We start from the raw sequence: 27959 nt of genomic DNA on the forward strand, positions 1-27959 counted from the left end.
ATCAGTGAATTTTTATGAGTACGAGTGCAAGTTTCAGTATTAATGTATCCCTAGTATAATGTAATATTTAGTTTGGTCACAAAACTGTAAATAATCTTTCAATAAAGAACAGAATGGTGTGTTTTTGCCAAACGTCTAAGTTTTGTTTGGTGTCTGAAATTTGACGCTGTGGTTTGAGGATGACCTACAGTGTATATGGTACCATAAGTGGCTTTTTGTTCAGGTATGATCTGCCTGCCAAGCGAGTGTAAGTATCACAGATCATGAGTTGTATTTCTAGAAGCATCTCATCTGTGCTAGAGACATTAAATGTATTAATGTAGGATGTAATATCACCCAACATGTTCACATTTGGGAATGATAAGCCAATTTTCCACTGCATGATACTGGCTCACCTTGATTCAGCTCTACTCACCTTTTTTGGTTTTCACCAGGCAAATCTAGTACCTGGTATCGGGTTCTATTTTTGGGTTCTCCATCAAGTTTCCAAAAAAGCTGAGCCGATATTAAAAGGTGATGTAAAAATGCTACAGACTACTGATTGGTCAGAGTGGAATCTACAGGGGAAAGCAAAGTAGCTGGTACCAAATGCTAGTCGAGTTGCGCAGAGTTGAGTCGAGTCGAGCTGGTACTATGTAGGGGAAAAGTGTCTTTAATGTCTTGACATGGTTTGCATGAAAGAGGTAAAACAGGCTCAGGCCTAATATATGTTTGTGAAGTTTGAAACATTCTTTCCAGCTTGTTCACACCTACCACTGTTGTATGCACTGACATGGAGCTCCAGGTACTCACCTGAGTTTTAAACCTACAGTCTCTTGGAGCCTGGCACTTCAACCACTGTGAAGCTACCACCTTCAGCTGAATGTAAACGGACAGAGTAAGCCTATAACAGCTGGTTCAATCAACAAATTGTTTGATGAGTAATTGCTGGCTAATGTTATCAGTGACTCAGACCTTGAGGAGGTGCTTGGCGCTCCAGGTGACAGGTGTGAATGAGTCAGTGAGATGCCTATGTCATGTAGAGGCATTTAAGACTGACTTTGTTCGAGGAAAGCAGGGATTTCAAAACTGCCTATAGGAATAGTAAACTGTTGTATAGCATAGAAGTCTATGTAATCAGATATCAGTATATGTTGTTTCTACATTTGATCTAAATTTTAAGTTGCATAGCATGTGATCCTGTGTGTTTTGTGCATGTGTATGTGGCCAGGTAATGGCATGTGTGACTGTGGTGAGTGTGTGTGTCACAGTGGTTGGACTGGCGAGTATTGCAACTGCAGCACTAGCATGCGCGCGTGTGAATCCGCAGATGGGTCAGTCTGCAGCGGACGTGGAAAGTGTGTGTGTGGGAAGTGTGAGTGTTCCGTTCCAGGAGCTTCGGGGGACAAATGCGAGAAGTGCCTAACCTGTGGAGATATCTGTAGCAGAACCAGGTACAGACACACCACAGTCTTTTGCTCTGACATATATAATATCACAGAAAGACAGGAGGGTTGTCATGTTTACTGGATTAAAAAAAGTAATTAATTAAAATATAAAATTCTCAGTAAATTTGATTAGTTTTTAATATGCAATGCTAATGATAAACAGTGTGCCTGCAGATCATAATAAAGCCTATGAATTATGCATATGAAGGGCTTTTTGAAAGGCTTTTTGTTACAAACTGCACATTTACAAAGTCAGTGTATATGAAGTAAAAAAAAAAGATTTAAGTCAAGGCCTTAGGTAATGTTAAACTCAATGTAGGAAGTGAAGGTATACACCGTTAACTTGACACTAAAATAACATTAGAGGCATAAGTGTAAATTAGCATTACCTTAGTGGTGGTCCCTAGGCTGTATGGGTATCTATGGCTGTGTCAAATTATTGAAATTACTTGGTCAAAGCAGCATTATGAATTAAAAAGCATTGCTTTGAAAAGTTTTTCTCTTTTTCAGCAAAGTATTTTAAGATCTTTAGTCTGTAATTGTAAATTAGTATAGGCTCCAGCACCCCCCCGCGACCCTGACGGAGAAGCGGATTAGAAAATGGATGGATGGATGGATGGATGGATAGTCTGTATAGTATATTAATTTGCAGTTACGCCCATTTTTATAGTTTGACCTTATAAAACTGAATTGTTTGACCTTATAAACATGACACTCAATTAATCATTAAAATAGTCGGTAGATTACTCAATTATTAGTATAATCGATAGTAAAAGCTCTAAATAAAAGCTCAGATATGGTACGATAGATGCTTATTACATTCACACATGTTATACAGGTGTAATATACCCTATTTGTGTGATCCCGCATCCTGATGTTGTGAAAGCAAACCTGTGAGTGTATATGTGTTTGTGTTTGTATGTCTCATGTTCTAGTTGCCTAGTTTATTTCCACATATAAAGCCAGGGCTAAGCATGTCACATGTTTTCAGTATCTGGTTTCCTCCTTTTAAAAGCCCTGTCACCCTGTCTGCCATTCACCTCCCTGATGAAGAGATAGAGAGAGCAAGAATGGAAAAAGGACCTAGAGAAGAGTCCAGACGTTTCTCCTTACAGTGAAAATAAAACCAGCCTTTCTCTTGAGAGAAATCCTCTGAAGAGCTGACATCCTTTGTGTGTGTGTGTCCCAAAGGTCTTGTGTGGAGTGCTACCTGAAAGATGATGAATTCTCAGAAGAGTGTGTCCATAAATGTAACACTATTCATACCACTGTCAGCAACTCTACAGGTCAGTGCACATTTCTTTTCCCCCTACCACATGGTTGTGAGAGAACACATGGTTGTTTTTGGAAATGTTTATGGCACTATAATACATGGGTATTACATACACACCTCTAACCTACACCTAATCCATCAGCACTTATAGAAGGTAAGTGGTTCGTTTTTTACGGATAAGGGCACATACAGTAGTATGAAAAAGCTTGATTATGCCCATTCAGATTATGCGATTTGTTGATTTTCTAAGTAAAAATCAAACATCCTCTAAAGGGAACAAATAAGACATTTAAAACAAATTTTTGTCTGTTTGCTGATTTTAAAACTTTCATTTTTTTATACAATTAAATTCCTCAAATAGATTTTAGTAGTAATTGTGGATTAAAAGTGCAGAAGTGTGTTTTGTGTAAACGTGTGATAACTTTTCACTTGGAAAATCAACAAAACATATCACTGGGGTGCCCAAACTTTTGCATGTAGATGGGTAGGTTTTTGACTGCTGGTCCTCCTCCCACTTCTACCGGCTAGGTGCTAGGTGTAGAGTACTCATTTCCCTCTTGGATGCAGAAGTAAGGGTCTGCTTTGAAATATATTGATCCTTGGTGTTAAGACATTGTAAAGCTAAACATGAAAAAGTAACACCCTCCTTGCTCATTTGGGTTTTTTTCTCTTGGCAGATCAGTATTCTAACTGACAGTGGTCCTTTAATACCACCATGGTTTTGTTGCTTCCTCCAACCAGTAACTGATCCTCCAGTACCATCTACACTGCTAGAAGTTCCCAGTTGCCTGAATTGTGTTCAACGGATTTATGTTTTTTGATAAAATAGGCACAATCAGGCAGGCTGCTTTGGTACTGGGATAAAACGGGTACTGTTTCTACCTTGACAAATAAGCCCCAGCACCTTAAAGTCAAGCTGAATTGTAAATGGAGCTTTTTTCTTATTGACCTATGTCCTTGGTCACAATTGTGGCATACCATTCAAAACAGAAAATTCTTGTTTCTCTGTAATCTTTGATCAAAGTGTAGTGATTTCTACCATCCTCTAAACGCTGTATGATGTTTGGTTGCATTGACAGATGTCAACGACTGAGAAGTACAATTCTAACCAATAAAATATTAGCATGTTTCCCTCCCCCGTCATCACCTCAGCTCCCAGCTGCACAAACCTGTATGTCAGCAGATAACCTCCTATTCTCTCACTTTTGGTTATTGGCCTGTTGTAAAATAATCACTTATGCCTTATTTCAGCTTGTTTACACTGAAAACCCATGTACATGTTAACTGGACTGTGGAAGTTCAGATATCTGGCAGTATTTGATCTTCTTTCTCACGTTTTCTGCCACATTGCGAGGCTGAGAGCGGGTCAGCTGGTGAAAGAGCGATATGCACAGACACACATGCACACAGTCCGTCTTTAGTTCCGATGTTTTTTTCCTGAAGTATTTTGCATTTGCAGTGAAAGTGTAAGAAAACTGAAAGCAACACAGATGATTACAGGCTAGATGCTAATACACATCAAAATATAGTAGCCCTTAATTTTTTGACAAAATATGGTTATTGTTTTTTAGATAAAACATACAGATTCTGCTGTCCATCAGAATGAGGCTCGTTTTTTGTTTCTGAAACACTCGCTTTACATCCTGAAGAATAAAATCATATCCCACACACATTATTTCCCACCTGAGTAGCCTGCTTCCTTCAGAAATACATTACGTTAAGGAAGTAACATGTATTCTGAATCCTGATTTTTACCTTCTACCTCCTTTTTCAATTCTGATGAGACTGTACACAGCATTAGTGAAGATTGTACAGTCACAGAGATGTTCTAGGGCTGTCAGTATCAGAAGGAGTAGATGCCAGTGAAAACTACATTTTACTGTGAATACGTTAAGCCCCTGGCAATCTTTGCATGGACAAGAAGCTACAGGTTTTTCTGACAAAGGGGAATTTCCCTGAAGCTGGAGGTGTCAAAGGACCAAGAAAGCTTTGTTTTCATTTTCTGGATATACTCTTCCTATACCTTTTTTTCAGGTGGAGGCAGAGAGAAACTGTGAGTTTGTGGTTGAGTAGCCCTAGCACAGAATTTAAGAATCATCTGAATTGTCTGTTAAGAGGCTATCTTGACTACAGACTTTTCTTGTTTCTTAGTAGAGTGCTGGTAGACAAGGAATATCACTTACTCATGGACTTTTGAACAAATGCGCAATTAGAACGAGATAAAAGTTTTAAAACATTGTAAGGATCACACTAGGATAAAACCTTCCTTTCAGGACATACTTGCGTTGAATAATCAGTAAAATGGTAGTCAGTAAAACGGTCATTTTTTAACTACTGTGAGTTGTAGAGTTTTGGTAGTGTGAGTCACAAGTCCTGTGCCATGAGGAGACTTCATAAAGGCAGTATAGTCAGAGGGGTGACTGAAGTAGAAGGGGAACTCCAAAGATGTCAATTTTCATTGGTGAAACTCCATAGAACTTGAACTATGAATCCAGAGTTCTGTAATCTGAAAATGCTCAAGGGCCCATGCTCAGTAGGTTATAGCAAATCTTTACACCACAATTACACTTAGAATGAGTGTCTGCATTGCAAGGTACAAGTGACCAAATCTGATGTATGTGGTCACACCGTGTTTGTATTTTCATATCGACTGGTCAAGCTGAGTGTCCAGAGATCTGATTTGAATGAGATTTATAGCAGCATAGCAGCATACAAGTGTGGCTTCAATCTCATTGGAAAAGGTTTTATGTAAATGTCTGATTGTCAGTCTGCCGAAAGATTTTACGGTTATGCCAAGAAATCAGATTTGAACTGCTGTCTGAAAACATCTTTGGGATAAAAACACACACACACACACACACACACATAAACACATACATGCATCCCACTCACAGACACTGTCCCTTTAGATTAGCCTCTTGACACTCAACAAAGACATACATGTCACTTAGCCTGTCCTCCAGACAAGGCTATTGTTGAGCTTCATTGAGTGAACAGGACCCTCACGTCTCTTAGCAGAGACACTGCCATTGTAGTTCTCAGTTGGTGAGGGCAATGAGAGACTACGTCTTTAGTCTCCAGCTGAGAGATTCAATAGAAAGACACAAAGCAGTATCAGCTTTTGATGAGGACATCACTGAAAGCCTGAAAAGATGAGAGCTGTATCTTCTTACCATGATAAAAGTAAAAAGTGTTCCATTTTGCACAGTGTAATATCACACGTATATAGCTTGTGAGCAAGGGAAGGTAATGGTGTTCGGTTTCATTCTTGCTTGATGGAGTCTAGAGGCTGTCATGGATCCTTAATCAGGTCAAAGTAACATCATGAGTGACATAAAGAATTCTTTGTCTTTGTCTTTGATTTACTTAAAGTGTAGAACAAAATTAAATAAAAGGCAATGGGAAACTTTTGGATACTGTACATTACTCATACCCCTTTTTGACACTTTTTTGTAGCCAGCTAGAAGTCTTCCTCTTCTTTCAGAAATTTTCACACACTTTTCCTTGCAGAATGCTTCTAGTTCTGTAATATTCTTGGGCTGTCTTGCATGGACAGCATGTGTACCCGTAAGATCTACCCACAGATTTTCAATGATATTTAAGTTTGGTGACTGTGAGGGTTCCAAAGCTTCAGCTCATATTTTTGGAGTAGCTAATGATGCTTTTTGGGGTATGTTTTGGATCATTGTCCTGCTATAGGAGCAACACTCCGAACCTTCCTATACCACTAGCTGCCGGACAAGCCCAAGGCATTTTGTGATGAGGTTGCAAGTGAAATTTCCTTTCGATCACTCTACCATGCAGATCATGTTAGTACAAGCAGCGCTACACAGTAGAATGGTGCTCTTCTCTTCTGTCAGTTAAATCTTTCTGCGGGTGCTCTTCTCCTCTGTCAGCTAAATCTTTCTGCGGGCCCTTTGCTGTCACGTGAGGGTATTGCTTCAGTCCAGATCTTGGCTTGACTTCTACAATTCCATCTAATTGCCATTTCATAATGACATTTTAGTGGAATTTTTTATATCCTTCCCTTTTCAGGCATCACCTTTAGGCATCACCTGTGCATTTGCACAAAAAAAGGGGACCACTAGAAGAATACACAGGTTTAAAAACATTGTAAAGATCACACTAGGGCTTCACTAGGACACACTTGGACCAAGGACATCCAGGACATAAAATGGTTTTGTAACCACTGAAGTTCTTTAATAATTGTGACTTAGTGACTGGAGGCCAGAAAGGTGGTAGTTTTATAATGAATAACTGTGAGTTGTAAGGGCTTAGTAGAGTGCGTCACAGATCCTGTGTCGAGAGATTCCATCGAGGAAAGGTATTCAGAGGGGTGACGAAAGCAGAAGGGGAAATCAAAAGGGGTTGATTTTCAGTTGTGAAATTTGCCATCATTCTATAATCTGAGTTTTGGAATCAGAAAATTGGTTGCATGTGTAGTAGGTTATATCAAGTCTATAGCAAGCAATGTACTTATCCAATGATACACATCCACTTGCATTTTCTGTTGCTGCATTCTGCCGCGCCGGGCCTTCCATGCTCTCTGCTGGTAAGCTCTCTGCTATAGCTTTATGGAAATGAAGGAACCATACAGAACATATGTGGGAATGATGTTAGTTGTTGTTAGTTGTTGCACAGACGCTTGCAATGAGACTAAAATACTTATACTATGCGACTAAAACATTTAGGAGGTTAAAAGACATTGTTTTCTAAGTGCTAAGTGCATCAGTCATTCATACAAGTTTAAAAAGATAGCTCACTCTGTCTCACTAGAGAGCCAGCTCCTTAGCAAGTAACCTACAAGCTCTATATGAGTTAAATTTTCTTTTGCTTCCCCCTCCAACCATGTAAACTACATCCAAACTAATGTCTACCAAGCTACCATTACCTGATTGATTACATGCAATGCAATGACTGCACTATTTTGCATCAAGTTGAGAACTGCTGAACAACGCAATGAAGCAGAGCTCTCTGTTGAAATGAATAGGATTCTGCAAGGGGAAGTTGCATGTAGACTGAATGTCCACCCTGCAAGGTACAAGTGACCAAATAGAATTTCTAAGGTCAGGCCTTTGCTCCAACATCAACACTGGTTGTAATAATAACCTTTCAGGTGTGCATATCTGTTTATGGCAGGGCAAGTTTCTTGTTGACGTAAAGAAGCATTATGCTCCAAATATCAATCAATCAATCAATCAATCAAATAAATAAATAAATAAATCTGACTGGTCAAACTGAGTATTTAGAGATTTGATTTAAATTCGATTCAGAACAAACATTTGCATATGCCACAATTGCTGTTTATTTTTTTTATCTTTCAAGTCAATCAAACATGAAGTAAATGTGCATTTACGTTTACATTTATAGAAAATGTTATTTCAGATAAAAAGTAGTTGTAGTAGTAGTACTAGAGGTTGCAGAGGTTGTATTTTCTTCTTCTCACTTTAAAAAACAAAATTTGTAATTTGGCCAAGGTGCCCAAACTGTTGCATACAGCTATCTGTATAGATTAAGCCCACAGATTAAAGCTGTGTTTTCTCTTGTCAGATTTTGAAGAGAGTCGTGCCGTTTTGTGTACTCTTCAGAACGAGAATGAATGTCTGATCTCCTTTGCTTTGGCGACCAGTGATAAGGGCAACACTGTCTACAAGCCCTGGCTTGGTAAGAGAACCCTCACCCCCATTTACAAACCCCACCATGCAGTGATGTAGTCAAGCTTGAAGTAGTGGGTATACTCTGACTAGTGAGGACACTTAGCTACATACATAACCTACCTATAATCCATTAGTGATGTATGTTGTAAGTTCATTTTAAATACATCAAGTATTTTTAACTTAACTTTCATTTAAATTCATTATGGGGCCAATTTACTTAACTCGCATGGAGCTAGAAAGTGTTTTTTTTTTACAGATCTTTACATATAGATTTTTGTATAACAATACACAAATTTAGATTCTGAGATTGAGATTTGATTTGAGTTTTGATGCTTTATGTGTTAAGCCCTTACATGGCCATGGCCCTCTGGTGGGCCCAAAGTTTTATTACACACTTCTATATCCTATGAATAGCTTAACCAGTTTACACTAAAGTCCCTGTAATTACTGAGCAATAAGTCTGGGATTTGCAGGGGTTAAAATGCCTTGTTAGCTTCGATTACATACTACGCAGATTGTAGTATGTAACTTTGTCTCCCAGAAGAGATCAAGAGCTGTGTTGGTGATACAGTTTACACGTACATATTCTGTATTGAAATTTACACCATTATAGTTTGAATTATAGCAAACAGCTATGTAGCAAAAAGCTAGGCAATGGCAAGACACATTTATTTTGCAATGCAGAAGCATTCCTCATTGTAATATGTAATACCCATACATTCCCATGACTCTCATTTTAGGACACCTTTACAATTTCATATCAGTGGCTGCTCAGAATTGGGTTTGTGAGTGTTGGGTCAGCCTATGCACAGTACAGTACACAAAACACTCAAATATTCAGTACTAAAACTGGGCTTTTTATATGTTGGTGTTTGTGTGTGTGTGTCTGATTGTTCTCCAGAATGTCCCAAGGCCCCAAACATCGCGATGATTGCTCTGGGTGTCTGTATGTCTGTACTCACAATTGGCATCACACTCCTGGTGGTCTGGAAGCTTCTCGTGTCCGTCCACGACCGAAAAGAGGTTGCCAAGTTTGAAGCAGAGAGAGCTAAAGCAAAATGGCAATCAGTAAGTTATTCATTGTTTTTGTCCCAGAGAGTTTTGGGCTGTTGATACTGAGTAACATACCTCTGAAGTTGTGTTATCATTCTGTAGGTTTGTTCCGTGTCTGCGCTGGGTGTCTTTATGGGAAAATTATGTATAAAATTGTATTTTGGAAAATGGCAGCTATTGCACTCTGTGGTAAACTAAAATGTTCCAATGCCAATAAGTTTTCCAGCAGGTGTATTTTTCCTCTGAACATCCCAGATATGTTAACTATCTGTTCTGGTCATCAAGTCATTAAAGTGCCAAAATATGAATATTGTACATGCAAGCTAACACTGATGCACAATGAATGGACATTACAAGACTGGCCACTTCTGCAAAATTTCCCATACAAGCCAGCAAGCTGTGTCAAATGTGGTGGTTAGGTAGCTTTGGTAGTGATAGCCTACAGTGTGTTGCTGGTGTTGTTATATAATAGTGTAATAAGTTTAGTTATAGAAGTTTAAAAGCAATTTACCTGCAACTTCATTTCAGTGCGCAGCAGTGTTAGCTTGCTTGTAGCATTTATGTAGCATTATTCTATATATGGGGAAAATATACACAGGATGAAATGTCTTGAGTTTGGAACATGTCAGTTTACTACAGGGTGAACACGAGTATCAAAAATGATACTAACTTTTCTCAGAGGTAAACTGCAAAGACCCAGAGTTTCTAATATGGACAAGACATGCATTATACATTTTACATGCAAAGATTTTTACCAGTCCAGTTGAATACATTCCGATTACAGATTTGGACTGAGGGGTTTATATGCACAGTCTATTCAAGACTGTTGGAACATGATGGAACATCTTTGTTTACATGCACGCTACAAGTAATCTGATCCAAAATGGAGTACCACTCAGAGGAAACGTTACCATGACAGTGAACATCATGTGAGGTCCAGTCCGAGTGAGAAGAGTTTTCTGTTGGTGCGCTTGTGTTTTAAATTGCTTTAAATATGTCAGACTCAGAAAGACGTTCTTCACATATACTTATTAAGGAAGCAGTGAGAAGTCTTTTTTTTTGAGACGCATAAGGTGGACACCAAAGTTCACAGCGTAAATTTCTTCTCCTCTGCAGACCAGTTTTTGCTCCCGCCATGTTGAACTTTATAAACTTTCGCTATGATGCGATGCACATGCAGAGCAGATTTACAAGTTCTGATTGGGAAAGTAATCAATTACAGGTGTTTATGTGGCTATTATTCTTCTCTTTATCAGATTATTTACGGGATTATCCACCTCGTTCAATGGGATAGAAATTGTATTCCAAATGGCCTCAATCAGACTAGACTATTCCATTTGAGGCTTACATGGACGTATACCAGTTGAGTTATTAGTTGGATTATTAATGGATTACTAGGCTGCATGTAAACGTGGCTACTGACTACAGAATGATTACCTGACTTCAGAGATCTACAGATTCCTTTGTAACTGGCAATATATGTTTGTTTATCACACATTATTGCGCTGATTATTTCTAAGCTGTATATTTTGTGCCATATTTCTCTTTACAGGGCACAAACCCTCTTTTCAGAAGTTCAACATCAACATTTAAGAATGTGGCATATAAAAATACAGGTCGACAGAAAGTTGATATATGTTGAATAAGCATTTGTCAAATTGATTTGATGTACAGAATGTAGACCACTGTTCATGGAATGTGTGCGTGCATGCGTGCGTGTGTGTGTGTGTGTGTGAGAGTGCACGTGAAAGACTTGACTTTTTCAGTGGTAATTATTTTCAGTGATGTTTACATGTCATAAAATGCATTGTGAAATCGTTTATATTACACATTTGCTGCTAAACAGTTTTGAAAATTCAAATACAGTCAGATACAGAATTATTGGCAACCTTCAGGACTGAAAAAGACAGTCATTATTGTACATGATATTGAGAAATCTTGTAATTTAACAACAGAAATAACTTTACTGTTATAACTGTTTTAAAAAGTTTATATTGCTGTATGAGTGTACTCGTAATATTGTCCATACAGAGCCTTTTATGATCTTTTCAATTTGTATGTTTGTACTGTAGATTGTTGTCTGAGCAGAGATATTGGAAAAGCACAAGTCACAGCACTGAAGTAGAGAGGGTAAACTTTTTAAAAATGAAGCCTGTGTTAATGCATTCCTGTAGATTGTCAAACTTACAACCAAATCTTAGCCTCCTGACGAGATCAACTAATTTTTCTTTTTGGTTAAAAGGCAGTGGTACTATTTAGAGTTCGTTCCTCATCTTGACATGAGGTACCAAATTTTTCTTTTTTATGTACTATAGGAGTAAAGTAAGGCCCTAATACAGCTCCTTACAGCTGAGATGACCTGCTTTGAATAGACAATTATTACAGCATTTACAGCTCGTTGTATTTTAATCAGGCATGCTGAAAATTCTGCATATGACTGTGACTTAATATATGCTACTGCAATTACTGAAAGTCTGAGCAGCACTGGACATAATAGTTGTTTCATAGTAGTTCCGTACGTTTTTTATATTGTGTGATGTGTATTTTTTTCATGGGTTTGTGAAACTAGTCACTGAGGCTGAGCCTTGAGCTGTGATTTAATAACTTAACTTTTTAATGTTGAATAAAGTTTTTGCTGGGTCAAGCATACGTCTCAAGTTCACTTTTTCTGTAAAGGGACTCAACAATTAAAAATGTAACCATCACTGTATTTGTTGTAAACAAGCTTCCTCACCTCCTATAGCGATGCCACAACCATCGTGGGAGTGAGATTTAACAGCTTTAGGACTAGGAAAAACTTGTGATGATGTATTTTGAAAGTGGAAGGGGCTTTTGAGAAAGTACTAGAGCGTTGATAGGCTGTTTCAAAATATTTATTTATTTGTTTGTTTGTTTATTTCCTGTTGGCTAATGAAAAAGGAAGCCAAAGCCAATACAGCCAGGACGCAGAATATCTCCTCTTTATTTGTTTTCATCTGTCCATAAGTGCATGTGATCCATAAATTAACATGTAATGCGTAATGCATGCTGGTTATTGTAGTGACACTGCTGGAAAAAAAAAAAACAATTAAAAAAGATGTGAGCGTTACTGTCATGGTGCTATGTTTGATATTACATTACAGACTTATAACAAAGTTAATGCTAGTTTTAGTGCGAAGCTTGAAATGCGAGCAGTACCAACATTCCTGTAGTGCAGCTATGAAAGCCGTGGAAGGGGTTACTCCAGCGTTACTTTCGGGCCAGTGGCACATGATGCGAGTGGAACCCGCCCAGAACCGCTGTGTCGGAGGGAGCAGAAATACTTTAGCTGCTCCGGAGAGCTGCGTGACGTAGAAGAGCCAGAACTTGCGGAAAATTGCGAGAAAGGAAAAAAGAGAGAAGCCAGGCTGCAGTCGTCCGGAATGCGCTCTCTCTTCAGACGGCTGTGGAAATGCGAGGACCCCGTTTAAGTGTTCGCTCACTGTCCAAGGGAGCGATTTTTACCATCTGTGCGGCGCTGCTTATGAACAGCTACGGCCATGCTGTTACAGAATATGAAGTTTTGGACAGAAGTCGTCTTGCCGAGCTGCACAGTGAGTTCGTTCTGCACAAAAAAGCACGACATACCAGACAACTGTTGTACTTTGTTTATGTTTTTTTGGTCGTCGTTGAGTAGCCTAACGTATAGCCTAACACGCTAACCGTCTGTCAGTCAGACTCTAGCGAATCGGTTGTGGACTGAAGAACCTATTAGCACGTACAGCGCATAGTCTACAGTCCGCTTGCTCGAGAACTGCGATAAAGTGGCTCATTCCTCTCTAAGATAAAGTTTCTCCTGTGTTACCAGGCTTGTGTGGTGGTAAACGAACACCACGCACCTCCCTTATCTCTGACTGAAACTTAACGTCGATAAAACTATGGACTGAGGGCGAGACACTTGTTTTTACAGGGTGATGTTGAAACACACAGCGAGGAAACCCTCGTCTATACACTGATAGGCCACAGCAGATCACATGATAGCCTCATGCCAGATATGATCTTCTCAAAAAGTGCATGCAATGCGTTTCAGAGTCGTTTAGTGTAAAAAGCTCGTTTAAAAAGCTGTTATTGATGTTATTTGTCAGTACCTGCTGCTAATGCCATGGATGGAAACTGTGTAGTCTATGCTGATATATATATATATATATATATATATATATATATATATATATATATATATATATATAATAATAATAATTACAATAACATTATAGCAATAACAATTACATAATTACACGTGGTTCTTGGCATAGTGAAATTGTTCTTCAGATTGACGCAGATTGTGTTGTATATGGTTCAGTATAGAACTGAAAAGGGTTGAGATCAAGCTTCACAGCTTGGCAATTGAAGAACCCTTCGTAGTGCCGTATAGAACCATATACAACACGTTTTCCATCAGTCTGAAGAACCATTTCACCATTCAAAGAAATGGTTTGAAATAGCACTCATAGTTCTAAACAGAATCATTCTCTTTACTAAAGAACCCTTGTAGAACCATCTTTTTTTAAGAGTGTAGGCCAGAAAACCGCTCATCAAGAACGCCCTTTATAAGTGTCTCATCAAATTAAGTCCATGAGGCTGAACCGTGGTCTCTGCCCTCTGGACTGAAAGGCTCGGTGGGTATCTGGAGTTCGGCCAGTAACTCGGCTGCTTTGCAAAGGGAGACCCAAAAAGGGCCAGCCGAGGCAAACTGAAAGATACAGGGGAATATTTGCATGGAAACAGATTCTCTTCCGCACCCCACACAGACACAGCTTGTGTCGCAGGTCCTGGCATGTTCCACTGAGCTTATGCGGTTTCAGTAATGTGCATGATTTCACTTCACATGAGTCAGCTGTTTACCAAGTCATCCAAAACCTCAAAACACAGCTTTAAGTTTTCTGAGAGCACTTTTTAGATGACCAGGAAGCCAATTTATGTAGTTAAGGCACTGATTGCCCATGTTGATTTCCTAGAATTCTAAGAATGTTGCTTAGTGCAGAGAGAGATAGAGAGGCAGGCCCGAGGACGTCTCCTCATCTGGAGATCTTGTTAATGCCACAGACTTGCGTTGAAAGACAGCTCCATTGAAAAACTCTTGTTTGGCAGCACTGCAAGAAGTGTTACCTTGTGGTTGGTGAAAGCAGTGGGTGAAAGCATCTTAAATGTAGGCCATATATCTAATGCTTCTTATTATATATTATATCAATCAATCAGTCAGTCAGTCAGTCAACCAACCAACCTTTATTTAAACTCTCAGTACAATGGGGGAGACCCTCATTTACAGTGAGGCCAGGCCAATATAGAAAACATGGATTGAGAAATTGGAATGTACAAACATATCAGACCCTTAAAAAAAGTCATAATAATCCGAATATTAAATTTGATAGGAAAAAAACAATCAATAAAACATTAAAAGTGCAACAGTGTAACATCTTAATACACATCGAATAAGGATAAAATACATTAAAAAACAGATATAAAACAATGTGGTAATAAGGCAATTAATATAAATAATAACAGAAGTGAAATAATAACTAAAACTTACCAAAATTATATTGATAAGTTGAATAAAATCAAGTAAAACAGTTGCAGGGTGTTTTGCTTGATTGTAAGGCTGTTGTAACCTTTTTCTAGACATGGGTGGGGAACTCCAGTCCTGGAGGGCTGGTTCCTGTGCACTTTGGTGATTTTCCTCAAGCACACCTGATTCAACACGTGAGTTAATTATCAGGTTTATGTGGTGTGCTAGAGCAGGGAAATCACCAAACTGTGCTGGACTTTGGCCCTCAGGAACGCTTCCCTATTTAATCTCCGTCTGCCACATCAGGAACATATGATTAATTATGACAATAACTTTCCTATAGTTAGAAAAGAACAGAAAACCTATTGACTCAACTTATTTCAGCAGCTGCCAGGTGGCATCTGTTATGAGTCAGCAGCTTTTCTCTTCTTTAACTAAGTACATAGAAATGCTTCAGATGTACTGCCTGTGGTAATTGCTAATATGTTGTAAGGATATAAAGTCATTTTATCAAGCTATAGGAGACTGAAATATTATTGCACTGGTTTATGTAAATAAATGTATTACAATTTTGTGTAGAATAGTCTTACAATAGCATCCTAATAAGAAGTAATAGTAAGGATTGGGGGGTGGGTGATATCAAAACATTTTCATGATACACAGTGATACACATTGCAATATTTTTCTGATTTTTTAGTAAATAAACTGGAAAAGAAGAAAAAAAAGTGAATTGTATTAAAATTCAAATACTGTAGTATTTTATATTTCATATAGGAATTTTTATATTATTAATATTTTAGCGTGTTTTATTTTGTCTTGACTCAGTAATGCTCTCTCAGTTTGAATAATTCTAAATGCTTCTCTCAGTTTTAATAATTAACATATACAATGCAGCTTTAAGTGGTAATAATATACACAATATGTGCCAGAAACCATATTGTGATGTATTTTAAGACAACAACGATAAATATCATCATATTGCCCACCCCTATTAAGGATTCACCGATATGGGGATTGTGAGACAATGCTGTTATCTAACATTTTTATATACAAGTCTGTTGCAGATGTATAATCTTTTGTAAAATGTGCAAATTGTGATTAAACCCACCTGGATTAGCAAGTATATAAATTTAATATTCAGTTATTTGAGGTAAAAAAAAATACAGAAAATGCAAATACAGAAAAATGAATAGAATGTCATTTTAGCAAAGTAACCCAGTGTCGCCTAAACATTTTCTGGAAGTACAATAAAAACATAAATATTGGTTTGAAATATGGTCAAAACTCGGATGGTTTTACTTTCCAGGACAGACTTTTTTTTACAGAGCTTTGCATATAGAACTCCACTTTGAAGTGGTGCCACTTTGTGTATTCGTCACTGTTCCATGTATTCAGTTACTCTTTCATGTCATCGTCCACAAAGACCTTCACCCCAGGTCGGCTTCCAGAGCTCTGAAATATTAGGCTCCTTTTTGGTAAAGCGAAATGTGAACCATCTGCATTATCTTTCTATCTGTGCAGTGTATTATCAGGCCTGTCTGATACCTCACTGCTCTTCAATGGCTCCCATTCTCCAATAACACTTGCTCTCATCATCTAACATGGGCCTGCATCTAAATGACCATGGAATACTCTTTAAGAAGAGCTTTTCCCACTGCTGGAGCAGAGACAGCCAGTTCACTCTCAGGCCTATTGGCTTCTCAGAGAGACGGAGCGTTTTTGACTTTTCAGACTGGTGCTTTTATTTTTTGTCTGACCTGGTCAGCATATCCTGCCTCAAGTCATCAGGAAGTCATTTTTTAAATAATTCTTTACATCAGCGCTTTCTTGCAAATACAATACTACATGGTCTAAGGTGAAAACACTTTTTGTTTTGTGGTATGTAATGTATTTTTTTGGATAGAGCTGAGGTGTCCACTTCTGGACCTAAATTGCTGCAGTCCAACACAGTTTAGAAATGTCTCAAATATCTCAAATATCTTAATATATCTCATAAACATACCTACTAAACCTGATAATTAAACTGTTGAGTCGAATCAGGTGTCTTTGTACAGTGAAATGACGAAGCTCTGCTGAACTAAGGCCCTTAAGTACCAGAGCTGGACAGACCTGAAAATATCTATGTTTAAAAAGCATTACTTCACATTGAAGTGAAAGTACATGTCTTCTACAGAGAACACACTTCTGAACATTTTGATGTATGGTTACTGGTTATTTTATTTAAAAATAAGTCATGAATTGTGACCTGTGAAAAAGTTTTGCACATTTAATATTTTACCTGTTATTTTCCCAATATGTTAAGCTTAGTAAATAGAGATTGTGCACTAAAGTGTGCACAAAAATGCCATACTTAAGTTTGTTTCCTGTAGAGGATGTGTCAACAACACAACATGGAAATTCAAAGAGTTGAAAATAACTGTGTGTCTTAAGTGTGCATATTATTAACATTAAATGTGCACCTAGAGATGTAAGATACTCATTGATTATCATCCAATACCAATTTGATGCACAGATACACTATATTTCCAAAAGTATTCACTCACCGATCCAAATAATTGAATTCAGGTGTTCCAATCACTTCCATGTCCACAGTTGTAAAAACCAAGCACCTAGGCATGCACATTGCTTCTGTAAACATTTGTGAAAGAATGGGCCATATAAACACACCTAACCCTTATGGAAAGCCTTCCCAGAAGAGTTGAAGCTGTTATAGCTGCAAAGGGTGGGCCGCCATCATATTAAACCCTATGGATTAAGAATGGGATTTCACTCAAGTTCATATGCGTGTGAAGGCAGACAAGTGAATACTTTTGTAAATATAGTAAATATACATATATAGAGACATATATATTTAATGGCCAGTGTGAAGTGCTTTTATGTATGTATAACTGTGTGTATGTTATGTGCTTTTATGTGCAATATGTGTATGTATGAAGTGTATATGCATATATATATATATATATATATATATACACTTTTTTCCCTACCATCCTTTAAAATGTGCTGATTTTAATTGACGCGCTTCACCTAACCCTCCTGCATTTAAAACTTAACATACATTAAATATTAAGATGATCTTTGGCTTCTCCTTGCTGTTTTTCAGTTACTAAATTTGCTGTGTGTGTTTGTTTGTCTCAGATAAAGGTGTTTTCCGTCTTGAGAGTGTATCCCAGCAGAGTTGTCTCCATGCTGACTCCTCTGGTCTCTCTCTGACCAGCTGTGAACGTCCCACTGCTGCCCTGCTTTGGAAGTGGGTTTCCCGCCATCGGCTCTACAACCTGGGCACCAGCCAGTGCCTGGGCGTCAATGCTACCACCCGGCATCTGCCTGAAGTGGGCATTTTTGAATGTGACATTCCGGTCCACACCATGTGGTGGCGCTGTCGAGGCAACATACTGTACGGAGCCACCCACAACAAGCTCTCAGTAAAGGACTCTAAAGTTGTGGTTAATAAAGGCATCCTGCATGAGTGGAGGATCTATGGGGCGGCTGGAGAGGCACCCTGTGCTTACCCTTATGAAGGCAAGTCGGACAAACGGGCGACTGACAAGCAATGAAACATTTGGGGACACTTAAATGTTTTAAGTGGAAATTAGAATATTTTACTCATTTGCAATAACTTAACATGTTAAAGACTAAGCAGGTTTTATTCTGAAAAAAACTGTATTTCACGTAGGTGTTTGCAACAATACTTTTGACCGTGTTATACTAGGAATAATACTAAATCTCCCACATTTTATCCCCTTGTTGTGATGTCAGCACTCTTCAGCACTCACCGTTTCAGGTGTTTAAACCACCCTTGGGCCAGATTAGTTGTCTAAATAACAGCTTGAAAAATAAATCATTTAGAGAACATTAACTCTTCATATTTGATTATTATGGAAGGGTGTTGCAGAATGTATGTAAAGTGTTAGCAAATAGACATGTTATGTTATCTTACTTAATTGAAAAGCCACTCTGGCCTAAGAAAAAATTGGCTAATAACAAGCAGCCTTGTCTACCATGGACTGATGGTTAGCTGAGCTGTTTGAAATGGTGAGTGAAGAGAGCGAGTGTGCACTGGAAGAGTATGGCTTCTGAGTGAGAGGGGCTATGCCCACTCCTGCACCCCTGGTTTAGTGCTGTTTTGCATTACTCACAGGACGTAGCACATTCTGTTCTGCTGAATTACAGAAAGACACAACTTTTTAACATGCTGCTCCTCTGCAGTATCCCTGGATCCTACAATATAGAGAAATCACTACAATGCACAGATAGTGTGTTCTCAGTTATTGTGATCTGAGGTGTAATATGATGTTTCCATATGACTGGGAGAAAACTACATAGTGATGTGTGAAATGGTGCACATTTGTCAGACTATGTTAATGTGTGTGGACAGTCAGAGTGCTCACTCTTCAGGAAACTGTGAAATTGGAGCTTTTTGATCTTACTGAAGAAGTTTCTATTGTTCTAATGACTAGGACATACTATTTGCGGCTGTGCTGAACAGCTGTGTTTTAGTTATGTGGGTTTTTCTGTGTTGGCAGACATCCACACTCTGCTGGGGAATGCCCACGGTATGCCTTGTGCCCTGCCCTTCCAGTACAACAGCAAGTGGTACTGGGACTGCACCTCAGAGGGCCGAGAGGACCTGCATCTGTGGTGTGCTACCACCAGTCGCTATGATCAGGACGAGAAGTGGGGCTTTTGCCCAACTGCAGGTACGCAAGTCTGTATACAGTTGCACACTTCAGTCTAAGCAGATTGTATTCCAAATCTTCATTTGTTGTCATACAGTAATATGAAAAAGTTAGGACACTCCAGTAAATTTTAGCTCTTTTTTATGAAATATCGATAAATCTGTATTTGATCTTCTTTTAACCAATATCTGTAGATGGTGATGTAATTGCGTACCTTTTCAAAAACAATGAAACTGTGACTGTGTCATTTATTTAACAAAAAAGATGGCAGTTCCTACTAGGGAGAAAAGTGAGGACACCCCATGACCTAATAGCTGGTATTTCCCTCTTTGGCTAAAACAGTCAACCAGTCTGACATTGACCAGGACAACATTTTTCCCCACTCCTCCGTGCAGAATTCTTTCAGTTGTGTGAAGTTTGAAGGGGTTCTTGCATGCATAGCCACCGTTTCAAATTACCTGTAGCAACTCAGTAGAATTAAGATCTGGGCTTTGACGTGGCCAGTAGAACTCTCCATTTATTTCTTTTGAGCCATTCCTTGGTGCGTTTACTGGAATGTTTTGGGTCATTGTCATGTTGCATGATCGCAATAAAAGAGATTTTTAATCTCTAGAATTCAAAAAGGATAAAAGACAAAATCATAATCGAGATACAGGCCAAAAAGTGATGAAAGAAGTCTGTTCGGGAGTTAGTTGGATGCGTGACACTTTGATACAATAAGGAATTCATAGTGAATTCTGCGATGGAGAGCTTGTCAGGTCCTGCTGCAGCAAAACAGCCCCAAACCAAGACATTTCCACCTGGTATGAGGTGCTTGTGCTTAAATGCTGTGTTTTGTTTGCGCCAAGTATGTGTTCTGTTACTGTGCCCAAAATATTTAACTTTGGAATCATATGTCGAAGCCACATTGTTCCAGATGTCCTGTTTTTTGTCTCAGTGTTCAAAACTTTCCTTGGTGTTTTTTTTTTTTAAGTCCATCAAAAAGAAGTATTATGAACAGCATGATGAAGCCCAGGGATGCACTGAATAAGCAGATTTTTTGGCATATTTTATATATATATATATATATATATATATGCTTATATATCTCGTTGCTGTCGGAAGAAAACCTCATATCTCCATTTTTGCCGTTTTTCAGTTTCTGACATAATCTGAAAATGCCCTTTGCCCTTTACATTGTGTATGAATTTCATGATGAATGGATCAAAACAAACGGGCCAAAATGACTTGGAAAGACGTCTGGTTCCATTGACTTCCATTGACAGTAGAGTATGTTTTTACCTTCTCCTGTAAAGTTACCATTTTGGAGATATATGAGATTTTGATCCAACAGCAGCAGTATATATGCAGTTATATATATATATATATATATATATATATATATATATATATACATACATCATTTTCCAAAAGGACCAGTATTTCCAAGTATTCCAGTATTTATATATTTATACATAACTGTGATGATGCTAGGTGGTCTAGCACATCACCAATAGCCATGAACAAGACTGAAAGAGACAAAGGTATGACTAAGCCATTTATTTTAATAATGTAAAGCGACAGTTACTTACCTGTTTCCTGGAAAGAGTGACAGCACGAGTCATTCAGTCCCCTTGTAGGTCTGCGGGGCTGGGAGAGACACAGGGACAGGTGGAGCACGGTTCGACCTGGGGAGAATGAAAAACAAAACTGTTAATGAATTAATTGCAAATATTGAACACTGGCTATGAATGACATTACTAGAGACGTACTTGAGGTGTGTGCTGAATATGTGTGTACTGTGAGTGGGAACATGACTGTTTTGCCTTACGAATACCTGAATATAACTTTGGTTTGGTCCACTGGGAGGGGGTATTTAATGAGAGGCCCCATCTAGTTATGAGGTTGAACTGCTGCAAGTAAGATGGTTAGTCTTGCTGCTGATATTCACCCTGAATTAGATAGGGAAATTAAGTGAGAACATCACAGGAGCATACCAAAATGCCTGTCTTGCAGTTGAGGTTTTTTTTGTGTGTTTCTTTGTGTGTGTGTGTGTAAAAATAATTGTGTGCGAGTACCATGGTGATGGACCTTTTATAGTGCTGTTTGGATTTTTGATAATGTGTGCAGTAAAGAAACAGGGCAAGAGAATATTTTAACCAGCCTTCTGCTCGAACCTTTTCCAAACATGCCAACACGGTAACCTAAAGGCCACTTCGAGTCCACTCTACCACAATAACGTGATAAGACACCTCAGAACACCCCTTATCTCAGAACTTTTGTAAAACAATGTTTCTGACATCAGACAGCATACTTGAAACAGTTTTAACATTTGCAACAGCAAAGCACAAAGTATCTGTCATGGGCTTTTCGGCTGTCTTTTAGTACAAACAGGAACAACTTGCAGCAGTTTACTCTGTGAGAAGAGGGAAATTAAATAGCTAATGAGGGAACAAGAAACAATAAAATATCTGTCCACTGATGTGAAATATATAACTAAAGAGAAGAAAAGTTCCCTTTCTGGAAATGGTGTTCTGTCTGTTTATTATATTTACAGTTAAATGTAAAGATGTAGAGAAACAGAAGAAAACATTAAAATAGGCTCTGTCAGTATTTAAAAAAAATCCTGGCAGTACTTATGATGCATGGATTCTGTTATATTCCCTGTCATATTCAGATTCATTAACATTATCAATGCAAACGTGAATATCATTAAAAGTGTGATATATTTTTGATATTTAATTTGATCAGTGCCACTCAGCACATATTGGCAATACTGGGTTGTGAATCACCATAGCATGATTGGCTGTGTGTTGTGCTTTTTTTCAGTGTCTGGTTGTGGTCAACTGTGGGAGAGCAGTGGTGACCTGAAGGCCTGTTACCAGTTTAACCTATACTCTCTCCTCACCTGGAGCCAAGCGCTGACCTCCTGCCAGTCACAGGGAGGCAGCCTGCTCTCCATCACACACACTGCAGAGCACAGCTACATCAGAGGTGCTCACACACACAAACATACACACACACACACACACGTGTGCGTATACACACCAAACTTTTTAACAAAAAAAAAAACATAAACATGTCTTGACAGTGCTCGTCTATGTGTCTAATTGGATGTCTTGGTGTCTGAGGCCAAAATGACTGTGAGATGTCTCTCCACAGAAAGACTTGCAGACATGGGCGTGATCGTCTGGACTGGACTGAACCACCTGGCTGATACAGGGGGGTGGCAGTGGTCAGATGGGTATCCCCTGGCTCTGCTGCAGTACATGCCAGGTTAGAGAGAAGGGTCTTTCCTTTACATTGAATTTTTGTTTTGTTTGCTGTATATCTGTGTATATGCACCACTGGACTAAGAGCCTAATGCTAATAGGTTCTATGCATCTTAATACTCGTCCTCTTTCCTTTTCTGCTCTCTGGTCAGACATACCGTCGACGGCGGTGCAGCAGGGTCAGCTGTGTGGCGTGTTCAACTCTGCTCTGGGGCGTGGGCACTGGCAGAGTCTGTCTTGTGAGTCTGCTCTGCCTTACATCTGTAAGAAGACCCCCAACATCAGCAGGAGAGCTGAACCTCTTGGTAACAACCCAAATCTTCTGAGCTCATTTATATCACTGAATTATATTAAATCAGCCAAACAATTTGTTTAACAAAAGCATGCCATATTTGTACATGAATCATTTCTATAAGTGGAAAAAATTATGTCAAAATTGTGGGCTGTAAACTTGTAAATTCATTTGTGGCAAGAAAATGTATGCTTTACATTTTGCCATGTTTTTATCATTGTTTGAAATTGACACAAATGAAAAAATAAATTTAAACCTACTCATACATTATGTATGTGAAATAAATGTAATTCATTTTGGAATTTAACTTAATTACTTTAAATTCATTTTGTAATTATATACTATAGCAAAATGATTATAGTGGTGGCAAAATTACAACTTCTTCTCCACTGTATGGCTGAATGATTCTGAGCATGAAGAGTAACCTTTCTGTTGGCATTTCCACAGACACTTTACTAAAACCTGCCCCTAAACATGACTGACTAATTGCAACATGGCAACTGTAACTAGTCGTGGGAGGGAGAATGCTTTACTAAAAGTAAATCTAAGAAGTCACACTTAACATGTCAGATTAGCTAACTAGCCAGTCTGTTTGGCTATTTAAGGCTTTCGTTGTCAACTCATTGCATTTAGTGTCAAAAACTAAACCTAAATCAATCTGCTGAAAGCCAAATGTAAAAAAACATAGAAGCATTGTAACAGGCAATACATCTGTGTCTTTTTGTGAATAGGTTGCCTGCTTGTGAATAAATTGGGAGGGTAGCTAGAACTTGTTGAAAGAGATGGTAGGTTAGACCCAGAGAATTTACTGGGGTGGTATTCTGCTCAGAACAAAATGAAATAGCGCTACTTTATTATAACAACTTAAAAAGTGATGCGTTGTACATCTGTACCTCTTTACAACTGAATCTATACATTATTTCCACATTATTAAAATACAACAGCAGCAACTGCTGTGTTTTATTAATTCATCAGGGAAGGATTTACACATTTGACTTTTTGTAAAAAAGTAATGTAAATAAGTACAATATTTAATGAAGAAAGGCCATATAAGTTATTAATTTATGCTACCCTTGCTACAGATTACACATGAGTCTAATGATTAGAAAGCTAGCTGGACAGCACAGTATAAGGTAATGTAATGAACTAAAAGGCTGCATTACGTAGTTTGAGTGCAAACATATTCCACTTGGCCTTGGATTCTATGAATTTTATGAATCTAGCCTGCAACACACATGGTTGTATTCGGCTGTGAAAAGTAATTAGCATGTCAAATGATTATAGCTGTCTATTTTTGTTAGATAATACATCTTACCATGAAATAGCTTACGTCAGAATGATGCTTGCAGAGCAGCTCTGCTGAAAGGACACAGCGTCCTTTTCCTCATCAAAGTAACCCATCACAGCAAGATACTCTGATTATCAAATGAAGCATCATCAGACTTTAGTAACTACCCTGATGGGAGAGAACAGACCAAGGCTGTGAATTTTGCTCAACCGCTGGCCTACCTAGAGTCTGAATCCAGGACCTCTCTGCATGTACACACAAGCACTGAAATTTGTACTGCAGAATTAAAATGTGTTCCAATTCTGCTCTGCTCTGTCTCTCTGTCTGTCTCTTAGATAACTGGCAGTTCAAGCAGACTGTGTGTCCAGATGGTTGGTTTGACCATAATGGCTTCTGTTACCAGTATGTGTCTGAGAGGAGTAGCTGGGATAATGCCTCCAATACCTGCAGTGCTCTCGGAGCACAACTAACCTCCATCCATTCCCTCTCTGAGCTGGAGCTGCTGCTGGCGCTCATTGTTAACGGTTTGCTTGCATCCTTCATAAAATGATAAAAAGTCAATTAAAAGATTATATTAGCTGTTTGTTAGCATTGTTGCAGTCTAAACACTAAAATAACAATGTTTTCTTAGGTTATGTTTTATTGCTTTTTGCTATGATTTCTGGGATATAAAGTCCAATCTTAAGACTTCACTGTAAAATTCACAATGATATACTGTAAAAAGCAAACCTGAAGACATTGTTTTCAATTGTTTATCAGCACAAAATATGCAAGATTTCAAGATTTGCACATTTATCAAAGTTTAATGGACACACTCTCTGTGCTGTGTGTGTTTGTTTATGTTCCAGCTTCTGACCCAAAGGTATGGATTGGCTTGTTCATTGAGGCTGATTCTCCAGCAGTCGAATGGTCAGATCGCTCACCGGTCACTTTTACATCTTGGCACTGGCAAGAGCCATCTCTTCACAATGAAGAGAGGCGCCTGTGTGTCACTGCCAACAGGAAGGTAAGCTGGAAAGAAGGCAGATAAAAAATAACAACAATAATAATTAAACATTTTATTTAAATTGGGCTTTTAAGACCTCAGGGAGACAGCACTGATGAATACTAAAAGCAAAATATAAATGCAAAAAATGACAAAACATAGAATCATCTGAATAGAATATTCATCTCACCTGTGTGCGTTAGGGTGGTAACTGGCAGCTTGAGGACTGTGACAAGAAGCATCCAGCCTTATGTCGGACGTCAGGTCTTGTACCCTTTCACGCAACAGGAGAATGGGACGAAGGTTGCCCAGAGGTATCTCACACGCGCCACAAAAATGCAGAATAGGATTCATGATTAAAAGTGCTAGTTGTACAAGAAATGAAATTTACACAATATTCCTTATTTTAAATGTGATTGAACTGTCAAGACATGGTAGATATCCAGGGTTTTCTTCTTTAGTTTTGAATTGTAGCTACAAGTGAATTTAATTGTAGCTAACAAAAAGTTATCCTCCACCTGTACTCCACTAATTAACATCATACACACTGCATGCCTAAATTTGAGGTGGACCTTATTCATGTAGCACCTTTGGAACATTAACATGCAGCTCAGAGTGCTTTATGAGGAAAAAGGCAAACATAAGAGAAGTAAAAATGATAAAGTAACAATAAAAGATACATATTTGACATTAATGACATTCATATTTTAAAAAAAATATATATACAAATAGAAAAATTAACTATATAAATGAATATACAGTGGTGGACAGTAACTAAGTAAATGTAGTTCGTTACTGTACTTAAGTAATTTTTTCGTGTATCTCTACTTTACTTTTCCATTTTGAGCGACTTTTAACTTTCACTCCACTACATTTTAAAGTCAAATATCTTACTTTTCACTCCACTACACTTTGAGAAATCTGTCGTTGCTTTTGGTTTTTGTGTCTATAAAAACATAACATGTCAAAACAAAAGAAGTGCAAATCAAGAGCACCAATCATGGCACAGTGGTCAATTTGTTCTGAGCTTGTTTTGACCTGTTGGTCATACCGACCCAGTGCAAGCACACGGTTCAACGTCAGCGCAGCAGTGTAAACATTTGGGAGCACATACGTCACCTAAATGATGGAACCTAACTTTGTGTAAATAGACCACAATATAGAAATATGTCCACATACGCAGTTGTGACTGGCACGTTTCTTTTTTTTCTGAATTCATACAAACACTTTCATTTTATAGTAAATTAGTTTCAGTTAGTTTATACCTACAGATCAATACAGTAAAGGAAAACTTATTTGTGAACTTGTGTTTAAAGCAAGTTTTTCTTTCAGCTTGTATCTAATTTACAAAGTAATCTTAAACTGAAACCTTGCCTGTTTGTAAAAGTGATTTCAGAGCCACTCGGTTCTCCCTGATGGAAACTGTTTGCCCTCAGTGTTTTGTGCTTATGATCATTTTAATAGATGTCAGCGTCACTAATTAATGACATTCTATTAAAAGACTGGTTTACCAAGAGTGACACTGGAGTATTTTCACCTAAAAAGAGTTCATGAAGTGAGTCTTGTTACAAAAATGATAACAGGACACTGGAGTCATAATTAATCTTTTAGTACTTTTACTTTCGATAATTAAGTACATTTGAAGGCAAATACATTTACTCAAGTGGAGGTCTAGAGTAAGGACTTCTACTTTTACTGGAGTAGTATTTTACCTTGGGTGTCTCTACTTTAACTCAAGTACATGATTTGTGTACTTCGTCCACCTCTGTGAATATAAGCAAAATAAAATAAACATAATTGTGCCTAAAATGTCAGATGATACAAGAAATAAAACTAAAGGAAAGCTAACTGACTTTGTTCATTTTTATTGAAACTGTCTCAGAAACCACACAAACAAGGCACTTTAGATTTGCAGTAGTACATTTTTAAGCTTGCAGTGTTATTTGCTGAAGTAAGAGCTTCCATTACTTATGAGCTACATTAGCCTCATAGCTCCTGCACAAAGCTAAAGAATCAAACTTTGTACAAAAAACATGCCTTGGCTGATTGACTACACTTGGGGTAAGTAATCGTCTTCTTTTCCATCTATGTATACTCATTTGCATGATGTTCTTCTAGCTTTTATCTACAGTTTTTTTATCTGTATGTTTTAATGAGATTTTTGATTTTCATTGGTTGGGATTAACTTTGGCACAGGTGATGACAGATCTGACAAAGTACCAGTTACACGTATGTAATATGTAAACCTCTCCATCACATAAAGTGGCTACTCCCTCACTGTGCAGAGTCTCAGCCAAAATTCCCAGTAAATAGGTTATTTTTTTCTAAATTTTACTCTTCTTCTTATGAACGTTTACTACACCGTTGTTTGTAGTTGGATGCTGCTTCCTATTTGCAGTAGCCATCTGTTGAAAGATCCTAATTAACTTCATTTATGAAAGTGCAGTCCATACAGTGTAGGAATTAAATGGTATGTTAGCTTAGTTTTATGTTATTCCATCACTAGTGCTATGTTGTTTACGCTGCCAGGGAG

At 38.2% G+C, this 27959-nt stretch overlaps 2 protein-coding genes across 3 annotated transcripts in view; both read left to right on the forward strand.

The window, feature by feature from the left end:
- The window catches only part of itgb6 (integrin, beta 6), a 28965-nt gene extending 16908 nt beyond the window's left edge, over positions 1-12057 (forward strand). For both annotated transcript variants that reach the window (XM_037545481.1, XM_017716661.2), the window contains exons 13-17: positions 1211-1433; positions 2619-2713; positions 8251-8364; positions 9259-9425; positions 10963-12057. In XM_037545481.1, coding sequence (XP_037401378.1) covers positions 1211-1433; positions 2619-2713; positions 8251-8364; positions 9259-9425; positions 10963-11052 — 689 coding nt within the window. In that variant the 3' untranslated portion in view covers positions 11053-12057. The remainder of the gene's footprint in view (positions 1-1210; positions 1434-2618; positions 2714-8250; positions 8365-9258; positions 9426-10962) is intronic.
- A 612-nt stretch (positions 12058-12669) lies between these two features.
- Positions 12670-27959, forward strand: part of pla2r1 (phospholipase A2 receptor 1) — a 41620-nt gene continuing 26330 nt past the window's right edge. Inside the window, 9 exon segments of the mRNA XM_017716656.2 lie at positions 12670-12982; positions 18070-18453; positions 19458-19631; positions 22419-22583; positions 22752-22865; positions 23014-23166; positions 24777-24965; positions 25290-25447; positions 25630-25740. Coding sequence (XP_017572145.2) covers positions 12841-12982; positions 18070-18453; positions 19458-19631; positions 22419-22583; positions 22752-22865; positions 23014-23166; positions 24777-24965; positions 25290-25447; positions 25630-25740 — 1590 coding nt within the window. The 5' untranslated portion in view covers positions 12670-12840.

The sequence above is a fragment of the Pygocentrus nattereri genome, chromosome 15 (assembly GCF_015220715.1).
Source record: "Pygocentrus nattereri isolate fPygNat1 chromosome 15, fPygNat1.pri, whole genome shotgun sequence".
In the NCBI taxonomy this organism is placed as follows: Eukaryota; Metazoa; Chordata; class Actinopteri; order Characiformes; family Serrasalmidae; genus Pygocentrus; species Pygocentrus nattereri.